The sequence below is a fragment of the Hippichthys cyanospilos genome, chromosome 6 (assembly GCF_059441005.1).
Source record: "Hippichthys cyanospilos isolate Australia breed blue-spotted pipefish chromosome 6, RoL_Hcya_1.0, whole genome shotgun sequence".
Classification (NCBI taxonomy): domain Eukaryota; kingdom Metazoa; phylum Chordata; class Actinopteri; order Syngnathiformes; family Syngnathidae; genus Hippichthys; species Hippichthys cyanospilos.
The window spans coordinates 15,967,400-15,989,203 of NC_142374.1; the positions used below are offsets into that span (position 1 = coordinate 15,967,400).

The 21,804-nt window shown below is 39.4% G+C and overlaps 2 protein-coding genes and 1 long non-coding RNA gene across 4 annotated transcripts; 2 read left to right on the forward strand and 1 right to left on the reverse strand.

Moving 5' to 3' along the window:
• The first annotated feature begins 384 nt into the window (after positions 1-384).
• On the forward strand, positions 385-6,321 carry gtf2h1 (general transcription factor IIH, polypeptide 1). Its single transcript, XM_088417421.1, has 15 exons — positions 385-550; positions 869-1,038; positions 1,107-1,299; positions 1,831-1,996; positions 2,093-2,186; positions 2,266-2,415; positions 2,494-2,573; positions 3,352-3,485; positions 3,564-3,645; positions 3,708-3,796; positions 3,905-4,022; positions 4,171-4,261; positions 4,389-4,504; positions 4,625-4,717; positions 5,660-6,321. The coding sequence occupies exons 2-15, from the start codon at positions 885-887 to the stop codon at positions 5,744-5,746; spliced, it is 1,647 nt and encodes a 548-aa protein (XP_088273547.1). The 5' UTR covers positions 385-550; positions 869-884; the 3' UTR covers positions 5,747-6,321.
• A 123-nt stretch (positions 6,322-6,444) lies between these two features.
• Positions 6,445-21,617, forward strand: hps5 (HPS5 biogenesis of lysosomal organelles complex 2 subunit 2). Of its 2 annotated transcripts, none has more exons than XM_088417419.1 (23): positions 6,445-6,515; positions 8,894-9,023; positions 9,927-10,037; positions 10,142-10,206; positions 10,277-10,469; positions 11,645-11,775; positions 11,909-12,127; positions 12,232-12,303; positions 12,464-12,552; positions 12,629-12,807; positions 13,128-13,286; positions 13,682-13,841; positions 14,178-14,295; positions 14,685-14,831; positions 14,898-14,978; positions 15,897-16,423; positions 17,328-17,448; positions 17,519-17,668; positions 17,744-17,863; positions 18,794-18,907; positions 19,130-19,236; positions 19,549-19,822; positions 21,257-21,617. In XM_088417419.1, the coding sequence occupies exons 2-23, from the start codon at positions 8,916-8,918 to the stop codon at positions 21,315-21,317; spliced, it is 3,306 nt and encodes a 1,101-aa protein (XP_088273545.1). In that variant the 5' UTR covers positions 6,445-6,515; positions 8,894-8,915; the 3' UTR covers positions 21,318-21,617. The 2 variants fall into 2 exon arrangements, with proteins under 2 accessions (XP_088273545.1, XP_088273546.1); XM_088417420.1 differs by having other exon boundaries at positions 14,910-14,978.
• LOC148422400 (uncharacterized) lies at positions 10,821-13,601 on the reverse strand. The gene is made up of 3 exons (XR_015865918.1): positions 13,194-13,601; positions 12,482-13,068; positions 10,821-11,760 (listed from the first exon to the last, which is right to left on the reverse strand). It is a non-coding gene; the product is annotated as an uncharacterized LOC148422400 (long non-coding RNA).
• Positions 21,618-21,804: the final 187 nt, after the last annotated feature.

Consider the following 21,804-nt stretch of genomic DNA (forward strand, 5'->3'; position numbering starts at 1 on the left):
AAACATTTTGCTTCTTGACTATTTTTGAGGAGCCCTTGAGCGAGGCACCATCCTGACAGGTGCAAAATGTGAAGGGAAATTCCCCTTCAGGCGTTATAACTGAACGTAAGTAATTTAATTTCTGTCACGTAAATTTAAATAAATTTCATACACTGCGCTCCCATCATCAGTGGTCATAGTAGTCGACCAAACCTCTTCAAAGTATAGCTACAAAACTAAGTATTATTTTATGTCGGTATTTATTTATATTTATGACAAATATGTAAATTAAATTTAACTACAATTTAAATAAAAAAAAAAAGTATGCTTGCATTAGGATCGTGTTCGTGTCGGAACTAATGTCGCGCTTTCTTTTATACTCGGACATTTTGATTGCAACTCAGTGTCAGCCAGCTATGTCTGCGCTCAAGTATGTCTTCATTATCAGAGTAGTCTACATTTTTTTGCCAGATGGCTCATTTATTTAGAATCGGGGCCTACAAGGTATTCATTTTGCGATAATGTGTTAAATAACGGTGAAGTATCCGCAGCAGGGTCCACCAGTTTTAAGGTAAAGTAAGTTTTTCTGCCGACTTTTGCTCACACGCTTGTTCTCTTCACTCTTAGGGCTAGCTAACGTAATGTAATGCTGGATAGATGAGTTGGTATAATTCATTTTACATACTTCTAGATAGTAAAGTGACTATGTTGTTCGTAGTCGGAGTAGCAGAGGTATTAGTTTGAGAGAAGGTATGATTATGCATTAAAAAATGATCTGTCGGCAGTTACAGCATTAATCATCTTGCATAGATGACAAGCGTTGAGTCGGTGTGCAGATACACGATTAATAACGATTTAAACAAAGACACAACCCGCTCCTCTTTTTCAGTTTACACGTCCGAGCCATGGCCTCACTGTCAGAAGAGGTGCTTCTGGTGGTGAAAAAGGTTCGCCAGAAGAAACAGGATGGCACCCTTTATTTGATGGCTGAACGCATAGCGTGGAGTCCAGAGGGCAAGGACCGCTTTACTGTCAGCCACCTTTATGCGGATATACGCTGTGAGTGCTTTTTTACATCAACGTTGCAATGCAAGGACAATGTGTGATGTTATTTCTGGTCTGCACAGGTCAGAAAATCAGCCCCGACGGCAAAGCAAAAGTTCAGCTCCAACTGGTCCTGCACTCCGGCGAGAGTACCACATTCCACTTTTCTAATGAGAGCACTGCACTTAAAGAACGGGAGGCTGCAAAAGAACTGCTGCAAACGCTCCTGCCCAAATTCAAGAAGAAGGCTAACAAGGAGCTGGAGGAGAAAAACAGGTGAGCTTCTCGGTTGCAACACAACAGGAATTTTCTCCAACCCAAAAATTGAGCGAGCATGTCAAACGCGTCTAAAATCATCCATAACAATTGGTATTGCATATCTCCACAATAGAGTCTGAACTATATGTATTTTTTTAGCATGATAATGATTTTGGCAGAAAAAGTAAACATTATGAATAATCGGCTGATTAACCTTGAAAATTCTGATGAATAAAATTGCATTTGTTCCCTCCCAAATTCCCAATTTTAATAGGTGTCAATTATTATTCTTATATTTAAGGCTACAATGTTATGATATGTTATATGTGTAATAAATAACCACACCGGGTTACTTATGTGGAACTGCTGTAAATGTTAGAGTGCATAAAGATAAAAATGTTAAAATAATCTACAAATATCAGTCATTTATCTGATTATATTTTGCTGATGTTTGAAGGGCCATAATTGGCCGATTTAATCAGCTGATCGATCAATCGGTAGGGCCTACTCCTTTAAAAAAAAAAAAAAAACGTTCTTTTTCATTTGTAGGATGCTTCAAGAAGATCCAATGCTTTTTCAACTGTATAAAGATTTAGTTGTCAGCCAAGTGATCAGTGCCGAGGAATTTTGGACTAACCGATTAGGGGGCCTAAATCACGCAGTTGCTACAATTTGCAACAATAAGCAGGAAGTTGGTATATCTGGAGCGTTTTTGGTAAGTGACCCAATAAACCCTTATGTACAATTTAATCCCGAATTTCAACTCCTTTTTAAATCTGTGTTTTTTTGTTTTGTTTTTTAATGTTTATAGGCAGACATACGGCCTCAAACAGACGGCTGCAACGGCTTGAGATATAATTTGACAGCTGATATCATTGAATCGATCTTCAGAACCTATCCTGCAGGTAAATGTGGATTACTAGGTGTCTCTATATACTCTATGTGTGCACACAACCTATGTCAACTTTACACTGGCCTTTGCAGTAAAACAAAAGTATTGTGAGAGTGTGCCTCATGAACTGACCGAGAAGGAGTTTTGGACACGCTTCTTCCAGTCCCAGTATTTTCACCGAGATCGCATCAGCACTGGTACACAGGACATCTTCACAGAGTGTGCAAAGCTGGATGAAAAAGGTAAAAGTGTTAAGTGTTGCACATAGAAATACATGTGTCATTAAGTGATATTACATAAGAAACTGTTTGTTTGAAAAGGTTTAAAATCAATGGTGGTGCAAGGAGTTAAGAATCCCCTGGTTGATCTGCAATCTTTAGAAGATAAATCCTTGGATGAGGTAAATTACTGAGATGAATGATGATGTATTACTTTCATTAATTTCATACAAGCAGTGTTTCACCTTTTGCATACTTGGTGTTTCACATATTTTGAGCGTTTAAGCTCAGAGAAACTGAACAAAATGTTAATGCCTACCCGAAAAAAGCATTACATATTATGTGTGTGGTGGAAGGATTTACAGCCTTAAAACACGTAGTGTATACTAGATGATGATTAAATGAGAAAAAAAACATAAGACATACAATACAACAACAACTAATGAAAGACTTATAATAAACAAAAACAGGGAAACATGAAAAAACTGATAAATGATGCAGTACATTAAACATAGATGTAAAAAGAAAATGAAAACAAGGAAAACCGTGAACTAACAATGTAAACAGACATTTTGATGCAATATAAAAGATGAAAAAAAAACATAAAAATGTTTAATGAACAAAATAAACTAATGAAGCAAATGAAAATAATAAATTAAAAGACACTGTATGATAAGAAAAAAACTAAAATGTGATGACCAAAACCAGGCTTTTGTCAGCAAAAATGAAAATCATCTTGAGGTTTCATCTTCTCATACCTTAGATGTGATTTACATTTCAGCCCAAATATACGAGCAGCAAAGTGTAAATTTGTGGCTACTGTGTCTCAGACTGATTTGTCACATTTAGTGACGCGTGTCAATTTACGTAACTCGTTCGTAAAATGATGTGCGAGACGTGGGAATGTCCTTGTTAGAAAAACAAAACAAAATACTTTGTTCTGTCACGTGTTTGTTATAGGGTTACGGTGTCAGCACACCACTGCCCTCCACTTCAAATTCAAACAGAACAGTGAAGGAGAGCAGCAACTCTGCCATTATAAAGCGCTTCAACCATCACAGTGCCATGGTGCTGGCAGCAGGCTCGCGCAAAGGGTAAAAATATAAATATTACAGATTGCCGCTTTACAAAGAACGACATCACCTTAAATCTTCACCACCATTGTTTTAAAGGGACAATGACCAAGGTAGCGAGACGAGCAGCACTGATGGAAACTCGCGGGATTCCGACCTCTTCCAGCCTCCCATCAAGAAGGTAAAATGGTTTGTTTTTTTGTCCGGTATTCACACATTAACCATTCACATTGCTTGTTGTAGGTGAAATTACAAGAAGCCATAGAGTATGAGGACTTGCAAAGGGAAAACGGACCAAAAGTGGTTGCATTAAACCTCAAAAAGTCAGACAGGTTAGTAGTATTCACAGTATTCACCTGGTATTGTCCCCAAATTGCCACCATTATGCAAAATCTGACCGCTAACCATACTGAAATCAGACAATTATTTTTCTTATAAAGGTATGCTCATGGTCCCGTACCTCTTCAGTCGCTTAAGTACACAACAAGCCAAGAAATCATCAACTCCATCAACCACGTCCGGCACGAGATGGCCAATTACAAACCCAACCTAACTCAGGTTTGAGCCACCACTTTACACTCCCATTATGTGGCCTCGCTTTAATTGTGCTCGTTTGTGTTGTTTAGAGAGCAAAACTGCAGTCTAAGTACCCTCACATTTGTGATATGGAATTTCACAATTATAATACAAGTATCTCTCTCTGCAGGTTTTGACCAGCGCAGAGGCAACCTCCGCCATTGCGACGCTTTCTCCCGGCGGCATCCTCATGCAGACGGGATCGCAGCAAGCCATAAATCGTACGTCATGCAGCACGTAGCCAAATCTCATTGGAAAAACATCCCAGTTTTGCCGATAGAACAATGCAGTTTTCCCACCGCAAACGGATTTCATTTCTTTGCCCTTTCTCATTTGTGATACTTGCAGAGATGGTACCATCTGACATTCAAGGGGAACTGAAACATCTTTATACAGCTGCTGGAGAGTTGTTAAGACATTTCTGGTCTTGTTTTCCCGTCAACACACCATTCATGGAAGAGAAGGTGATTAATTGTTGAGTCACAATAATTACTAGCCACCCTTTTTCAATTTAGCTGAGTTTACACAGTACATGATTGCTACCATTCCATACTTTCAACCTCATCTGTTCTATCTTTTTCCAGTTGATTAAAATGAAATCCAACCTTGAGAGATTTCAGACAACCAAGCTTTGTCCTTTTCAAGAGAAGATTCAACGACAATACTTAAATAAAAATGTAAGTACACGATTATGTAAACTGACTCAGGTAAATGCTTTTCAATGTTTCTCCACATTGATCAACCAAAACTTTAACTTTTAGCAGTGCTTCTCAACTATATTTTGCAAAGCCCCCCCCCCAAGGAAAGCGAAAACATTTCCCCTGCCTCAGTGACTATTTTGCCAACCTAACTTGACTTTTTACAGGGTTTCTACAGGTTACAAGTTAGTCTCTCACAGAAATAAAAGAACCACAGTGCCTGAATAAAAAAAAAGTCAATAACTTAAACTAGAAACATCTCTTTTATGCTGAAATAAATATTGAATTAAATAATTATTAATGTAAATTGATTTGGAACATTCACACAGGTGCACCAATAAATTAAACGTTTTAACCTGAAGAAAAAGTTATAAAACATTGTGCTATTCTTTTTTATCTGAATATCACAAATGAAATAATCATTAATGGGCACAATGAGCATGTTGATAGTGAGATGTCTATCTTTCTTTTCGTTACTGTTAAATATATCTTCATGGTGTCTCTTGAGGTGCCTGTTGACAACACTTATAAAGGACCCCTACTTTAACAATGAAAGTGCCACAGCACCACCTTGTGTCGTGGATGTGCAATTACACTTCCCACAGGAAAACTGAAGCCTGCTCCCCAGGGTCATACGTGCCCTCCCACCCAGTTAACCAGTAATGCAGCACTACTCCAACACTAAGAAAAAATTAAAACTCTATACTCAATTAATACTCAAGTGCAATATTTCCTATCACAGATTGTCACTTTCCTTCACAACCAAAAATGTGGCATGTTTGAGGCCAATATTTAATTTGAGTAGTTTCAAGTTGCACTGAGAGTTTACATTCTTCCTTTACTCATTTATTTCTGATTAATGTTAACGTAAAGTACTGTAGTTACCCAGAGCTTCTTGTTTAATTATTGAATCCCCTGCAGCTCACAGCACACTTAGAGCAGATGCTGCAGGCGGCATACAGCAAGTTTCACGTCTGGCAATCGCGTCGCATGATGAGGAAAACCTGAGGCCAGACGCTTTGTCGGCGAAGGACAATGAAGACAAAGTGGACAAGGATGTCCCGTGGAGGCCTTCGGCGCCTGCTGAGATGACAGATAGCAGCCAGGTGGCTTCACGGGAGGCTTGTGACGAAGACATCGATGGATGCTGCCGCCATCGCCGCATTAAGTTAACGTTTGCGGGAGGCATATGGCATTTCAGTCACAAAAACTTGTTTCCTAATCTTTGTGTTCTTTCTACAAATGAGAGATTGAGTTCGGTCATGGGACTTTTATAATGGTACAATACTGTTTGACCATGTTTCTCATGGAGATCATGTAGGTTCTCAGGATGACAAGCAGAGGACTGCCGGACTTTTAGTCAGTGCAGAGTGCCCCTGGGAACAGGATAAAGTATGGAAAAAGTGTTCCAGATTTAGTGAATTTAGCAATATTCTAATGACACCTGATGATGGAGAGTGTTTTTTGTGAGATGCATTTCACATTGTCAGGTTCTGTCTGCACTGTACTGTATATACAAAAAAAAAATGTTTCTCTGGATTAAACAAGTAAAGTTGTTGTTAGCTGCAGTCTGGTGACGGAAATCTTGATTCATGGGTTCATTTCAGGTAGAGATCATTTTTTGAGGTTGTTTTTTTTTCTGATTTCTGATTCATCATGAGGCGTGTCATCCATCCACTTAAAATTCAAAACATGCTCAGTAGTCAGCACGCTTTCAGGAAGTCAGTCGACTCTTCGCTATCCGAGGGAGGCTGACCACTCCGCTGCAGCTCCCACGGTAACGTGTATTTCTCGGAAAAAAAAATATGAGATGAAGATGCGAGGCAAGAAAAAAAACGTGCTAAATGTATGGTTATGCTCGCATTTCATCATTTAAAACTGGACGACCAAACGATAACAGCTAGCTTGCTTGCTATCGTCTTCATACAAGAATTCAACGAGGAAATGTACAACTTTTCAGCTCTACTTACTGTAGTTTATTGGTAGGTTAAATTTGTTGCGTTGTTTAGTTCGAACACAAGTGTTTATTTCCAGTGTCAGCAGGCAAGGGTGTGTGGTCTCGTGACCGACTCGCCCCTCTAGGTTATTTGCGAGAGCGCCACTAATCGACCGAAGCGAGCAAAACTGCTTTCAGATAAATGTAATCACAAATGTGTTTGTCAACTGTTTATCGGCGTAACTGTACGGTTCGGTGGTGTGACGTCACTTTCGGCGATTTTACAACAAGCTAGAATGTACACTACTTCCTGATATGGTCACGTGGTGCGCATTTGCACTGGTTCTACCTAGACCAGTGGTGTCCAAAGTCGGCCCTCGAGGGCTGCTGTCCTACATGTTTTCCAGGTTTTTTTTTCCTGTTGCACCTTTCCGTTCATTTTAGCTGAAACTCTTCTGTCATACATCACACCTGACAGGTTTCTCCACCCGTTCTAGCCTGCCTGCACACCTTCTTCAACTCTAAACCTTGTCTATCAGTCTGTCCATCACCATAGCAAACAAGAGGGGGCTCAGAGCTGATCCCTGATGTAGTCCCACCTCTACCTTGAACTCTTCTATCATACCTACAGCACGTCTCACCACTGCCTTTGTGCATGTCCTGCACTGTTTTGACATACTTCTCTGCCACCCCAGACCTCTTCGTACAATACCATAGTTCACCCCTGGGCACCCTGTCAGAGGCTTTAAGACGCACTTTAGCTCTCACTGACCTTCTCTGTACTTTTCTATCAAAATAAATACTGCATCTGTAGTACTTTTTTTTTTTTTTGCATGAAACCATACTGCTGCTCACAGATGCTTACTTATGCCCTTAGTGTAGATTGAACTTCTCTTTCCCGTAACTTCATTGTATGGTTCATCAACCTTTTTCTTCTGTAGTTACCTCAACTCTACACATCTCCCTTTGTTCTTAAAAAAAATTCCACCAGCACACTTCTCCTCCATTCCTTAAGCACAGGGCCAAGTGCCTTGTCACTCTTCATCCTCTTCAATGCCCTTCTTACTTCATCCTTACTAATCTTAGCTCTTTCATGTTCCACCACAGTCACCTTTTTCTGTTCCTAGTTCTCTCTCATTTTCCTCATTTATCAACTCTTCAAATTACTCGTTCATTCTTCAAAATCACGCTGCTGGCATCAGTCAGGACGTTTCCATCTCTATCCTTGATCACCCTGACCGCCTGCATGTCTTTCCCATCTCTGTCTGTCCCATCCATGTACTTCTGTCTTCGCTCTGTGGTCCTTTCAGTGTCCCACTTCTTTTTAGATAACCTTTTTCTCTGTATACACTCCTGCACCTCCTCATTCCACCATCATGTCTCCTTATCTACTTTCTTACCTGTCTCTGATCACTTTAGCTGGAGTTGTCCAGTTGAGTGGAAACACCTCAAGTTTTCTTCCTGTTTTGACTGTAGTCATCCTCAATTAAGATGCCTGAGACTAATCCTGTTTATACTGTTTTACTCTACCCATATGCAAAAGAGGATACTGATTGCTATTTTCTACTCATTAAGGCCTTAGTGTTTTCCCCACCAGTGTGTGTAAGGCACAAGTTGAACACGGATAATCAGTTTGGCAAATCATTTCCGCTCTCTCTTTTATTTCACGAAACAATGGTTCTTGTTTCAAAACCCAGGTTAAATAAGCAGGTTTGACGGATCACTTAGTCATTTGTTCCAGCACAAAGTTAGGTTTTGGATTATACTTGTTCATGATCAGCCTGTAGTTTTTAGGTCACAAATAATCCCATGATGCAAGATATTCACCCACTTAGATTACAGTGCTTGAAAATAAAGGAAAACGTCAGAGATGGCTGCTGTTTCTCACAAACTGTGAGTGATATTTTAGCACTTTGCGACCTCCTTATATCTTTACAAAACCACCACACGGAAATCAAACACAAATCACAATATGCTGTCAAATTGAAAGAAAACATTAGTGCAAAATGGTAATTTCACTTTTAGATAGAGGATGCGATTGTTTCTCTTTTTTTTCCTATTCAGCTCTTTCACACCGACTGTGTAGGCTTGTATAACCATAGTCATGGCTAGCCAATTTGAGAGACTTAAGAACCCTGCTGAGAGTCATATGATGCCACAATATACGTGACCAAGCATAAACGCGACTACCAAAGACCGTCTGTCTCGTTCTTTTCCAGCTGTGGACGACCGTGAGCGAAGATGCCTCGGATAGCGGTCTTACCAGATGTCCACAGTCACGTCTTGGCAGAATTTGACTGCCTCGACCCTCTTCTCTCCACTCTGCGCTTAGACTCTGGCAGGCTCAAGGTAGATGGAATCATGTGTATCATAACATCCATTACAAGTTATGACAATAAATCGTGACTTACCTTTTTTTGATAGCTGAAACATACTGTACATAAATAAGATGAGTATTTCATCTTATTTATGTACAGTATGTCCTTGGTTTTAGAAGCATCACATTCTTGTCTGGTTTTCGCAACAGTTGAAATCATCGAAATTATATTTACTCCTGACCAATTTTTGGCAAGCTCCATGTAAAAATAATAACTGTTCATGTTTAAAAAAATGTGGGGGTTTTTTGTATTTTTTTTATTATTATTTCGCCTGAAATTGGGTGAGAAGCACTTTACATCATTGTTACATCATTGTTTTTTGATATTTCAAAGTATATTTATTCATAACTCAGCTTAATTGAAAGATGAAGTGATCAGACTTCCCATTTTGACAAGGACAGTTCAGATTTTGAGCCCTGTGTCCCAAGTCCTAGCAGATTTTACATCATAGCAGAACTGAAATTACTTCCTGCTTCAATTTTGATGAATCATGAGAAATTAAATGAAACCATAGCAAGTTGTGCTTTCTGGCGCCGTGTTTCCAATGTGGCACAAGAATGTTCCAAAACATTGCCAAGTTAATGAACTAGAGTTTGAAAAAAAAGATAACAGCTGCATCTCAACTATACTGATACAACACCCAAGTAAAAAGGTTTCTATCTTGGTAAGTGCGTTGACCAGGTTAGCACCGAGGAACTGTCATCCAAGATAACATTTAGCATTAAGAAAATACCGTGCTTTGACAGCCAATACAATACAACGAAAACAGCAGGGGGCCCAAAATTGAACCCTGTGGAACACCAAGTTACAGTGTGTCAGAACGGAAATCAGAACTATCCAATTTATTTAACTCTGCATTTCTTTTGCATTTTAGTGCACATGTTTGGCTGTGTCAAGGAAGTGGCTAGCGTTAGGAACATCGGCTGGGGGGTTGCACCTGATTCAGAGAGAAGGCTGGAAACAAAGGCTTATACTTACTCATAAGGTAACATGTAACTTAATGTTGAGAGAATGCTTCTTGGAACACTGCTACACATAAATGAATTCATGAAATTAATTCCTGATTAATTGATTTGACCTACATTTCAGGAAGGATTAATTACGCAGGTGGCATGTTGTCCTCATGATGAAGATTTTATTGCTGTTGCCACAAGGTAGTAGTTGAACATCAAAGTGTGTTTTAGCCTTCATCATCTATTTATGATTGACAATGTGTGGTTTTAGTCAGGGTCTGGTGGTGGTGTGGGAGCTGCAGCTGGAGCGGCGTGGGCGTCCAGAGAGAGTGAGCGTGTCCTGGGAGCACAGAGGCCAAGACATCACTGCGCTCTGTTGGGACACCAACGTGCTTAAGTTGTTTGTTGGAGATTCGGCCGGAAAAGTGTCTTTTCTCCGGGCAGGATCCTCAAAGTTAGGAAAGGTAATTCCAGCAAACTAATGTGCCTTAATTAAGTGTTGATCCATTCGGTGTTGTTTAAACTGGCAAAGGTTTTTATTCAAGAATTCAATAATTACATAATCAGTCTTCAAGGTTTTTGTTGTTTTGGGAGGTTATGGGTTTGTCCTCTTTTTCTTTTTCAGCATTTGGCCTTTTCCCCTTTCCAAAGGCATTCCAGAGGCAACTAAAAATAGTTGGTTAAAAAATAACCCAAATTGGGTCAAAAAGGGAGCAACTTGACATTTTAGGTTATATATTGAAGCATTGGGTCATATGAATAAAACATACTGAGTTTTGGGGTTGTTCTGTAATCCAATTTTGGGTGTCGCCAAATTCCTTATTTTATCCCAAAAGTTTGGTTAAAATGAATAACCTATGAAACAACTGAAAATGTGGTTCTTCTTTGGGTAAATAAATATCCCAGGAAGTTGGATCAGTCCCCTTTTGACTTAATTTGGGTGGTTTTTGACCAAAAACAAATCCAAAATTGTGTTGGTTATTTCCTTTGACTCAATCATGACCCAGTATTTTTGGTTAAATCCCCAAACTATGTTTGTTTGTTGGTTTGTTGCTTTTCACTCAACAGCAATTAGGAATGACCAACTTTAGGGGTTAAATGAAATACCCATAAAGTTGTCAGTCTGTTTGTTTAAATTTGGGTAATTTTTGACCAAATAGTTTAGGAATGTAGGTTAATAAATATATGAACTAATCCAAAGGCAAACTCCAAAATTGATTGTTGATTGTTTGGGGAGATAATAATCCAAAAAAGTTGGGTCAGTCAAAAAACAACCCAAAATTGAATTAATTTGTGGGTTATTTCTTTTGACTCAACATGAATTAATAATAACAACCCAACTTGATTGGGGTAAATCGATAAGACAAAATGTTCTCTCTTTTTTTGACCCAAATGTAGGTAATTGTCTTACTTGGTAGGTAATTGTCTCAATTGTCTCCAAATGTACCACATTGGTTTGTTTGACATGTCCGGGGAGACAGGCGTGATTGACTTCCAATTTAAAGTATTTTTGTCCAGTTTTACTGTGTGGACTGACACCAAATTGCATTGTGATTTTACATTGTGGCAAATGAATTCCATTCTTGCAGAATGTGTAATGATTATTTAAGCATTAATAAATGTTTTGTTTTTTGGACAGGGATCAGGATTCGTTATGTTTCCTGTTCAGACTGTCACCACCGTTGACTCTAAAGTGGTTCAGCTTGGATACCAGGAGGGTCGGCTGCTGGTGTCTTCTCTCAACCGTTGTTACCTCTGTGATACAGAGAGGTGAGTCCTTTTTTTTTTTTTTTTTCAAAAGGAGTTAGAACCAATATACTTTTATTGAAAAAGAATCCATTCAATCCCATTGTTTATGAAAGTTACATTTACAAGATTTCATGCTTTCATATCTTGTCGTCAGGGAGAAGTTTTGGCGTGTGGGGAACAAGGAGCGTGACGGGGAGTATGGAGCTTGTTTTTTCCCTCAGAACAAGGGATTGCTAGCAGGCCAGCCCCCGCTGCTCTACTGCGCCCGGCCGGGATCTCGGATTTGGGAAGCCAGTTTTAATGGGGAGGTTTTAAGCACGCAACAGTTCAAACAGGCGCTCAACTGCCCTCCTTTACCTCTCATCACATACAGGTAATAAACTACAGGCCTTAGAGGTAACGTTACCGATAACTTAAAGCAACTGTTCTCTTCTCTAAGTGAAATAACACTGAAGGCCTTTAAACCTCTATCTGCAGAAGTGAGCCACAATACAATCCAGGCCAGAAGAGCCCCCAATCAATTGCCTTCCCAAAACTACTGTATTTTGGGTAATGAGTCGCATTTCAAATATGTTTGTTTCTGTTTATTTATACTGGCAGCTATGATTAATGGAACCTCATTTAATTCATATGGATTCACAGCATATATTTTTGAATAATGACATCAAATAATGACATTCAGCTGACCAATTGTATCTTGTTTCAACAGAGACCAAAATTTGCTTACCTGGACTGATTCAGCCATTTATATCTTTACGCCTCACAACGGCCAAGTTCTCCTGTGGACAGAACTCAAAAGTAATTGTAATTGATGTGCACTCAGGTGAATATTTGCAATCAATCAGACAATCATCTTTCTTTGTTGGTGTTGCAGACGTGCTAGACATCGCAGTGTACCGCAACGAGCTCTTCTGCCTCCATGGCGGCGGCCGTTTGTCCCACCTCTCCCTGTTGTCCGCGGAACGCTGCGTTGAACGCCTTCTGCGACGGGAGTCCTGGCCTCTGGCGGCTTCTGTCTGCTGTATGTTCCAGCACACCATCTGCATCAGTCGGGTAGGTTGGCTTGTGCTTTGCACTTGGTTTTTAAGAGTTACAGGACAGTTGAATATCTGACGAAATACATGTCCTTGATGAATGAAATTGTGTCAGTGTTGACCGAAACAATGGGATCCCGGATACAAGCGGCCGAAATGGGTTTAAGGTTTCTCCCTTTGAGATTGGGTGAGAAGCTCGGCCATCCCGGAGGGACTTGGTGTCGAGCCGCTGCTCCTTTGTGTTGAGGAGCCAGTCTGCACACACTGCCACATTGTCAATCTACACATGGAAAAAAATTAATAAGTAAAGGTAGAACTCAACTTTGTTGTCTACTCCAGGCAAGAAAATCAATTCCTATTGATCGCCTGGAGCACCTTCGGACCCAGCTCAGTTCCAGCACTCACCCCGAGTTGATCGTTCAATTGGATGAGGTGATTGCCAAGCTTGAACCCCTGGACTCGGCCTGCAGCAGCCGCAGAAGCAGCATTTCATCACACGTATGTGAAAATCATGTGTTCACCAGTTGTGTGTTATAACGATGATGTATTCCTGGAGTGGGCAAAATGTTGCACTTGGACTTTGAAAAATGAGCCTAGGGCCAGGGTATTCATAAATGAGGTTTAAAACACGCACACTCTCACACACACACAATAAAAAGCCTTTTTTTAATTAATTATACACTTTAAAACCAATTCATAATAAGTTAACAATTTTTAAAATGTATTTAAAGGCGGCTCTGCTAACCGCAAGTGCACCATGCTGACAAAATTCAAACCTTTTCCAAATAATTTTGTAAAAAGTGTTCCGCATGCTTAATCACATCCCAAATATGTGTGATATGACCTTACTCTTGTTGGACTCTTGATATCTGTCGCCTTGTCTTAAAATCCAGGAAAGCTTCAATGTCCTGGACTGTGGGATCTACCGAGTGATCAGTCGCCGAGGGAGCCAGTCCGACGAAGAGACGATCTCCCTCGTTAATCAGTCCGCATCGGAGGAGGAGCGGCTCAAAGAGTTTTGCTTTGCGCAGGAAGATGATCAAGTGGACCATGGTAGGGCCATATACCCATATTCGTAAATATTCGCTAGCCAAAAACTAGGAAAAAAATTTATTCCTCACATGCAAAAAAGAAATGTGATCGGTAGAGTTAAATTGTGAACACAATATTTGAGCTTTTTCCTGCTATATTTCTAATAATGTTCTCCTATTCTTTGTGTCATTGTATCCTACACACGCATCACCACCTGTGTTCAGTTTTATTTGCATTACACAGCATTTACCCTGTCCTCCAGCTAGATGCATGTGGTCTTCACCCTCTCATCGTACTCCACCAGGGTTCCATCCATCTTTGTGTTTTTTCTCCGGCTCTCGCCCCATCTCCATTCAGATCCACAGAGTGGCGAGCGTGCAGAAGGCGAGCGATCCGAGCAAGGCCTGCAGTTCCACCTGCCCCTCTCCTTCCGCACCAAACCCCCCCGCATTGCATTGCAGGCCGTCAAAGACAGGTGCACAAAATGTCACAGCAATTATATTTATTATTATTATTGAATGTAGCAAATATTGCTTGTAAATCTGCATGGTATCTCCAGTTGTACCTTTTTCCCATTTTCGTTAACTATAAAAACCTTTGTGATGCAAATGAGGTCATTTTTGTCTTTTATTCGAAAAATGAACTGAAACTTAAAAGAACGGACTGAGGTGTAGCAGTGGCTTTCAACTTCCCCTTTCCAGTACAGATTTCAACCCACATTAGTTTTATTTTCGTTCATCTGTCGGTAAAAGGAGAGCGTGTTTCATTTTTGAGCATCACATTAATTTGTCAACCAGACCCTACATGTTAGCTGTTCGATATTAATTGAAGCTCATCCTTTTTTTTTTTAAATCCAATTTTCAGCGTTTCTAGTTTTGTCAAGAAGACAACCGAGAAGATCAATACGCTCCAGATGAACTCGGAACTGTGGCAGAGACCTGATTTCAGAGAGAGTGCTCACGCTGAGGCGTCTGTCACCTCTGCTCCATTCACGGAAGAAGCGGATATTGAGTGAGTATGCAAAGATTCCGTTCTAACTTAAATTTTGTGGATATGATTAAATCGATGACCGTAAAGTTGTTGTCACAGGGTTTATACAGACATGCCCAACACGGAGTCTGAATTGCTCGACCTTCAGTCTGCAACTAAGCAGGCCATGTAAGTACAGGGATTTGTGCTGATCATGAGGTAAAAAGAATTATTTAAGTTAAACGGGTTTTTTGTTGTTGTTTTTTTTTTTTAATGCCAGAAAAATATTACAAGCTCAAACACAATCGCATTTCGAGCTCAATGGGAGTATGGCAGATTTCAGTCAACAGCAGAGGGCGCTGTTGTGCCAAAATTTGCTTGAGTTGTTTGAAAACAGTAATGCAATTTGATTCTTACCTACACCGAACCAGGGCTATTTTAACCTGCATCCTCCAGCTACCGTAAAAAAAAAGAAAAAGAAAATCCACCCAATACCTTTGTTAACTGAAATTGCTGCTACACAAATCTGCATAGTGCGGTTTTATTCCTTTACAAGCATGCCAAGCCGCTAGGCACCAGTCATTTGCGACTTCTGAGAATTTGGCAAAGCTCCTCTTTGGTTGAAGATGTAAACTTCAGTTTCAATGGGAAAAAAAACCCGGCCACATATAGCAGATAGGGCAAACCGGAGACATTTCCCCCGTTCAAAAAAACCCCAGCTATGTGTAGACATTGCTTTTTTCCACAAACGCAATCTTAACTCATTCACTGCCAGTCAAAAAAAATGTGCCTTTGACGTTAATGGTTGTGAAAGAGGTGAACATTCTTCCACAAAATGTCGGATTAACGTAGTTATTTACCGCAAGCAATGCATTTTTATTATTTGACTTATGCCAGCCCAGTAAAAATGGATCTTCTGCCAATGGTAGTGAATGAGGTCATGAACATTCCATGTTTAGACTAGTGAGGACCCATAGAACAAATTATTGCAAATATTTTATTTTTTGCCTTGAATTAGCCTCAATAATCACAACTTGTACTTTTTAAAATGCACACCCTTACCTTATTTTGGGATGCAAAATCTGTGAAACATTGTTCTGACATCAGTTACCAGATCCAAGATCCCTTGATTCTGATGGATCCTGTCTTCCTGGAGGACACCTTACAAGAATGGTTGAAGGTGTTGGTGCGAGTCCTCAGGCCGGCTCAGCCTGAGTCCAATGCAGGACTTCCTTCAGACACTTCTGAAGCCGGCCAAGTGTCACAGAAACCAGAAGAGTCAACAGAAGAACTTACAGAGAGCTCCCCACAGGAGAACAGCATGATACCTCTAGAGGTGGACCATGACTGTCAGCCGGCCTCAGAAAACGAGACGTTGGCGCCCGAAGAACCCGTGCGATTGGTGTCTCCCAAAGCGCTGCCCTCCGATCTTCTGACGAATCTCACCCAGTTGGCTACGCTTTATACAGAGATGAGCTGCTTCAGTAAGAAGGCAGAAAGCCAGGAGTTGAGCTGCACGACGTTCCTGCGCCGCTACTTCTTCTTGCTGGACCAAGAGCGCATTAGACGCATGTGTCTGCTCTGCCCCCAGGAGCAGCAGGGCGTGCTGAGCTCCTTCATCGAGGCCATGCTAGGTCTGACATCCCTCTTTTCACATTATTATCTGTCTCTATGGCGAGAATGTTACTGTGTATGGCTTATGATTGTACTAATAATTCTGGCTCTACATGCATTTTCATGGGTAATATTTGATATAAATGTTTCTCTTATATGGTGAATTTGAGTGCTACTTAAAGATTCATCTGCAACATGTCAAAACCAACAACATTGAAATGAAAGCAAGCTGCAAAATGTCAACCAAACAGCTGTCAGTCTCAATTCATAATACCAGGGTGATATAAACTGAATCGGGGGTGTGTAAACTTTTTACTTTGAGGGTCGCTTATAGAAAAATTGAAAGACGTAAGGGTAACATTTTTGTTTTTGTTCATTAAACATGGTAAAAATCAATAAAGCAACCAATCAAACGTTGTCTATATTCATGCAGTCATTTAACAATAACTGCTACATCAAGACTTTCTGTTAAAATTGATTAGGTAAAATGAGGATATTTTTTTCACACCTGTAATGGTTTCTTCCAATCCCGTCAATTATTTGTGTTACCTTTTTTAAATTTGCATTGCGGTCCATGTCAAAACCTATTCTTTTGATCTGAATGGTCTGCAAACTAGAAATCATCCCAGAAGAGGCTCTTCTTAGTGTATAGTATACAATGTTCCTGGTGTAACATCCATTGAGTGTTGCCAGTGGCAATGTAAAATGGCTGCTCCCTGGCTTCATCAAACAGGGGCCAAACGGTGGTCCATTTATCAAAAACTCAGTGAAATAAGTCTGTGACACTGGAAAACTTGAGTTGTTCATAAAAGCTCGCAATGTGGAATACAATTTTCTATTTCCTTTTCACTCTGTACAACAGAAAATGTTATCATTTCTCCATATGAAATGTCAATGCTTTGTTATGATTGTGTGTTAACACAGGTGTGACACAGTCCAGTAAAGTGGTGGAAATCATTCACAAAGGAGATTTACAGAGATCACTACGCTACTTGCGAGAACTGCATCCCTGGAGTCCTCCCGTTCTGCTCGCTCACTCATACAGGCAAGTCAATATCCCCATTTTCTTTTATATGCAAAACATCTGAAATTATCACTGAATTATTGATTTCTAGGTTGTACGAGAAACACGGAGAGGCGGCCGTCCGCTCCTTTTCCCCGTTCTACCCCACCATCACCCCTGCGGATGTGATGCGGATGGCTCACAAAAGTCATTTCCTGGCTTACCTCGACAACCTGGTCCAGTCCCAGCCTGAAGAACACAAGTAACGCTTTCAGATGGACAATTTCTTGAAGAGAAATCATCAACACAAGGTTTAGTTGTGATGAATTCTCTCTAGGTTGTCATTCCTGCAGTCTCTTCTTGAACCGGAATCCCTGCGGCAGGAGTGGCTTGAGCTGGCACTTACCCATGATGCACCTCAGCGCCGCGATACGCTGACACCCGAGGGACAGCCCAGGTCTGCTGAACAATGTCGAAATTAGGGTTGAACAATCACCGTAGTTTCCTCACTATAAAGCGCACCTTAAAGACTTCAATTTTTTTTAAAAACCTGGCCATGCGTTTTATAATCCGATGCATCTTATATTACGATTATATCATATGATATACAATCAATTAAATTTTTACATCTGCAGTTCTTATAAATGCATTTTTTACAATTAAAATTTGTATAACACTCTGTTTGAAATTTTGATATGCTATATATGCTCCAATTTTAAAGCAATTTATATGGAGACAAGATGCAAAAACTGTTTTTGTAAAAGAAAGTGCTATTTTATCAAATAAAGCCAAAATCTGTTTTTAAATCAATAAATCAATATATTCTGAGGTTTATGGTTCTAATTTGATGGAAAAAAAGTTTAATATTTAATTAAATCATAAATATTTTCTTTTAAACCCTTCATCCTGGCATTGATCCAAAGTCTTTTAATGAAAAAAAAGGCTTTTTTTCCCCCCCCATTCTTCATACCATACTTTCCACAAATCATCTTTATTCTTAATTTCTGATCATCTAAGAATAAAGTGACTGGCTTAACTGATTGTTCGGTTGGCGTTTCCTTTAGCTCAGCTCCATCTAGTGGATGCATAACGCAAACCCAGCCTCTACTGTAGCTTCTATTCTATGTGCCTTATAATGCGGTGCGGCCTATATGTATATGAAAACACTTTGAAAACAGGCCATTCATTAAAATTGCGCATTGAAATAGGGTAATAAAATTCAAAGGAATATTACACTGCAGTAGAATGAAACTACCAAATCACAATAGGCTGCAATTTGGAAAATCCGTAAAAAAAATATCTTTGAAATGACAGAACTGTGTATGTTGTCCTGCAGGAGTCCACATTGTAGTGCCTCCAAGATTAAAATTTCATACCTGCGTTGCAGGTGGAATTCTCATTGTTTCCATTGGGGTTACGGGCTTCTTCTTTCTCTGTTGATCCAACTTCCTGCAGAATTGTCATCCAAGGAGAAGATGGCAGAAACCTGCCGCACTCACGGGTATTTCATCTTGCTATTGCACCAGCGTTGTCCGAATTTATCCGCCCCAGAATTAGCCACAAGGGTTTATGAAGAGAAACGTGATTACAGTAGTAATTTAATCGCAAATATTTCCCTTGGGTCTTAGCATGACCAGAAAATGTCTATGTTTATCCAAATTATTGTTATCAGTAGTACGTTAGATAGATGCATGTCATGTGTGCATTGAATTTGTATGTGCAGGTACTGGACAGGCTATATCCATCTCTGTTGTGAGCTGCAACGCCGAGCCGAAGCTTTCTCAACAATCTATCAGTTGGATGACATCAGTCTGCTGGAGGAACCCGATGGTGCGTTTTACTTTCCTCTCTTCACGATACACTGACCGCTTTTTCACCATAACGTTGTATCCACGATTTAATAGGGTTGAGATTTGTTAATGAGTTCATTGCGGGGACCTTTCATTTAAAACCAAGCAAATATTAATTTTTACAAGCAATGCTAAAGTGAGCAATTCTAAGAAGTTTGCAAAGAGTTACCCTTGATGTCTTACTTTACACACAACCTAAAGCATTGTTTCTCAGTTATATTTTGCCAAGCCCCCCCAGGAAAGAGTTGAACAGTTGAACAGTTGAAATGTCAAAAACTGTTTTCACATCCAGGCGTGGAGCCTCAAAACCTGGCCGAGTGGAAGCTCCTGATCCATATGGCTCAGGACGGCGGTTGTGCGCCAGACGTGAACGGAGACGCTTTGTCCAACGGCTCGGCGGACTGCAGCAGGAAGATCAACCTGGAGGCCCTGACGCTGCGCCTGGCCCGCACGGCCGGGCCGGAGCGCGCCATGGCCATCCTGGAGGAGTGCGGGGTGCAGCTGAGTCTCTCTCCTCACTCGCAGCTGGTGTGTGAGCTGCTGAAGGTGGCTGAGAGGAGCCAGCGGTGAGTCAGGCCTGAATACGGCAAAAAGTCCTGATGGTATTATGTCATATCACATAATCACACGTGGATGTTGTTAAACTTGTTTGTTTCTAAAAATGGTTGTGTTTTGATGTGCATACTTACTGTATGAAGTATATGGCATAGATTACGCTTGATATTCAAATTGAATCAAAGAAGGAAAAATATTATTGAAATTATTTTGTTTACACACCTTTTTGTCATCATATCAAGTAATATTATCACATGTTTGTTTTTTGAGGGGACGCTTTTCCAAACCCACCCTTTAGAGAGGAACTACAAGCATTTAAATACGAAATATTTTATTTTTGCACTCAACAAATACTCCATATACAAAAAAAAAATTACAACTAATACCAACACAATAGAGCATTTACTTAGTTTTTTTTCATCAAGGTTTGATTTTGAAAACACAATTAAACAAGAGAAATCTGAGAAAACTTCAATGCCAGTCTGAGAAAACGATTAACCTACTGGGTGTTTATTGCTTTGAAAAAAAAAAAAAGAGAGAAATTGCTATCTATCTATCTATCTATCTATCTATCTATCTATCTATCTATCTATCTATCTATCTATCTATACATATATATATCTATATATATATATCTATATATATATATATATATATATATATATATATATATATATATATATATATATATATATATATATATATATATAAATGACTACCGGGTAATTGATTTTTTTATAGTGACAATTATATAAAACATTATATGAAAAATCCCAAATTATTATGACTGTGTTCTCATTTGAAAATAAAAAAACTGTTAATAGGTCTTATTAAAAAAAAAAAAAAACACTAACATATTACAGCACACTTTTCAACATTCCTTAATCTTATAATTAGTTTTAAAGAATTTCCTAGGGCTCTCTTACTTATGGACTGTCCATTTTTGAATGGGGCATGTAATGCTTGGTGATTTTTACTGTGCAACGAACAAATAACAAATAAAACAATGCAAAATTATGAAACGTCTTTTACAAGTTAGCTTAATGCTAACATAAAATGAGCTATCAACAAGCTACATGAAATTAGCTTTGACGTTTCGGTAATTATAAGCCTTAAAGACACACGGTGTAAGATTTCGACCGTTTTTCATTATGAACAACAGGAGGTTGTCTTTGTCTATAGCTCTAACAAACATGGCCGCCTCCGAAGAAGTGCCACCTCCCATATAATATCATTTCATGATAACTAGACCAATGATTATATTTAAAACATACTGTTGGTTATTAAAATCACATTTATTTGCAAGTTCTTGAAATCCTTTTAAATTTTTTAATTACACTGCTTAATAATGCAGTCTGAGTTTTTCTATTTCCAGCACCAAAAGTGCAAAATGGACGCGATTGTTTCTTGTTTACATCTGACGTGTAATGCGTCTTGTGTTTCAGGGCGAGCATCCAAAGGATGCTGGAGCGCTGTGATCGCTTCCTTTGGTCCCAACACGCCTGACCACACACATTGGTGTGAGAGTATGCCAGCGTGTTATACGAGGTTTACTGACATAGATTAATTTATTTGCTTTACTACTAATGAAGGTACTCACCCCTTAAAAAAAAATGTCATTTGCTCATATTTTGCACTGGAACTTGTTTGCAGATGAATGTACTGCTGGTGCAATACTCATTTTTTTAAAGGCTGTTTTGCATGTCGCGAAGAGAATACTTTAACCAGCAATTACAATGTAAAAATGGATATAACCAGGTGTTATTTATAAAAAATAAAAAAATAAAAAGTACATGTATTAGCTCATGTTCCATTGACATTTTCAAGTGTTTTCCATCACATATCTCACAAAAGTCAGTACACACCTCACATTTTTGCAGATATTTTCATGATATATTTTCATGGAACAACACTGAGAATTTTTATTTATTTATTTTTCTATTTAAATTTAATAATAAAATGTAATTAATACCAGTGGGTTAGACATTAATGG

Coding starts and splice junctions, on each gene's coding strand:
- gtf2h1 (XM_088417421.1), top strand. CDS start 885: ATGGCCTCACTGTCAGAAGAGGTGCTTCTGGTGGTGAAAAAGGTTCGC. Junction 2,416..2,493: donor TGCAAAGCTGGATGAAAAAG/GTAAAAGTGTTA, acceptor TTGTTTGAAAAG/GTTTAAAATCAATGGTGGTG. Junction 4,023..4,170: donor ACAAACCCAACCTAACTCAG/GTTTGAGCCACC, acceptor CTCTCTCTGCAG/GTTTTGACCAGCGCAGAGGC.
- hps5 (XM_088417419.1), top strand. CDS start 8,916: ATGCCTCGGATAGCGGTCTTACCAGATGTCCACAGTCACGTCTTGGCA. Junction 13,842..14,177: donor AGATGATCAAGTGGACCATG/GTAGGGCCATAT, acceptor ATCTCCATTCAG/ATCCACAGAGTGGCGAGCGT. Junction 14,832..14,897: donor ACGGAAGAAGCGGATATTGA/GTGAGTATGCAA, acceptor ATGACCGTAAAG/TTGTTGTCACAGGGTTTATA.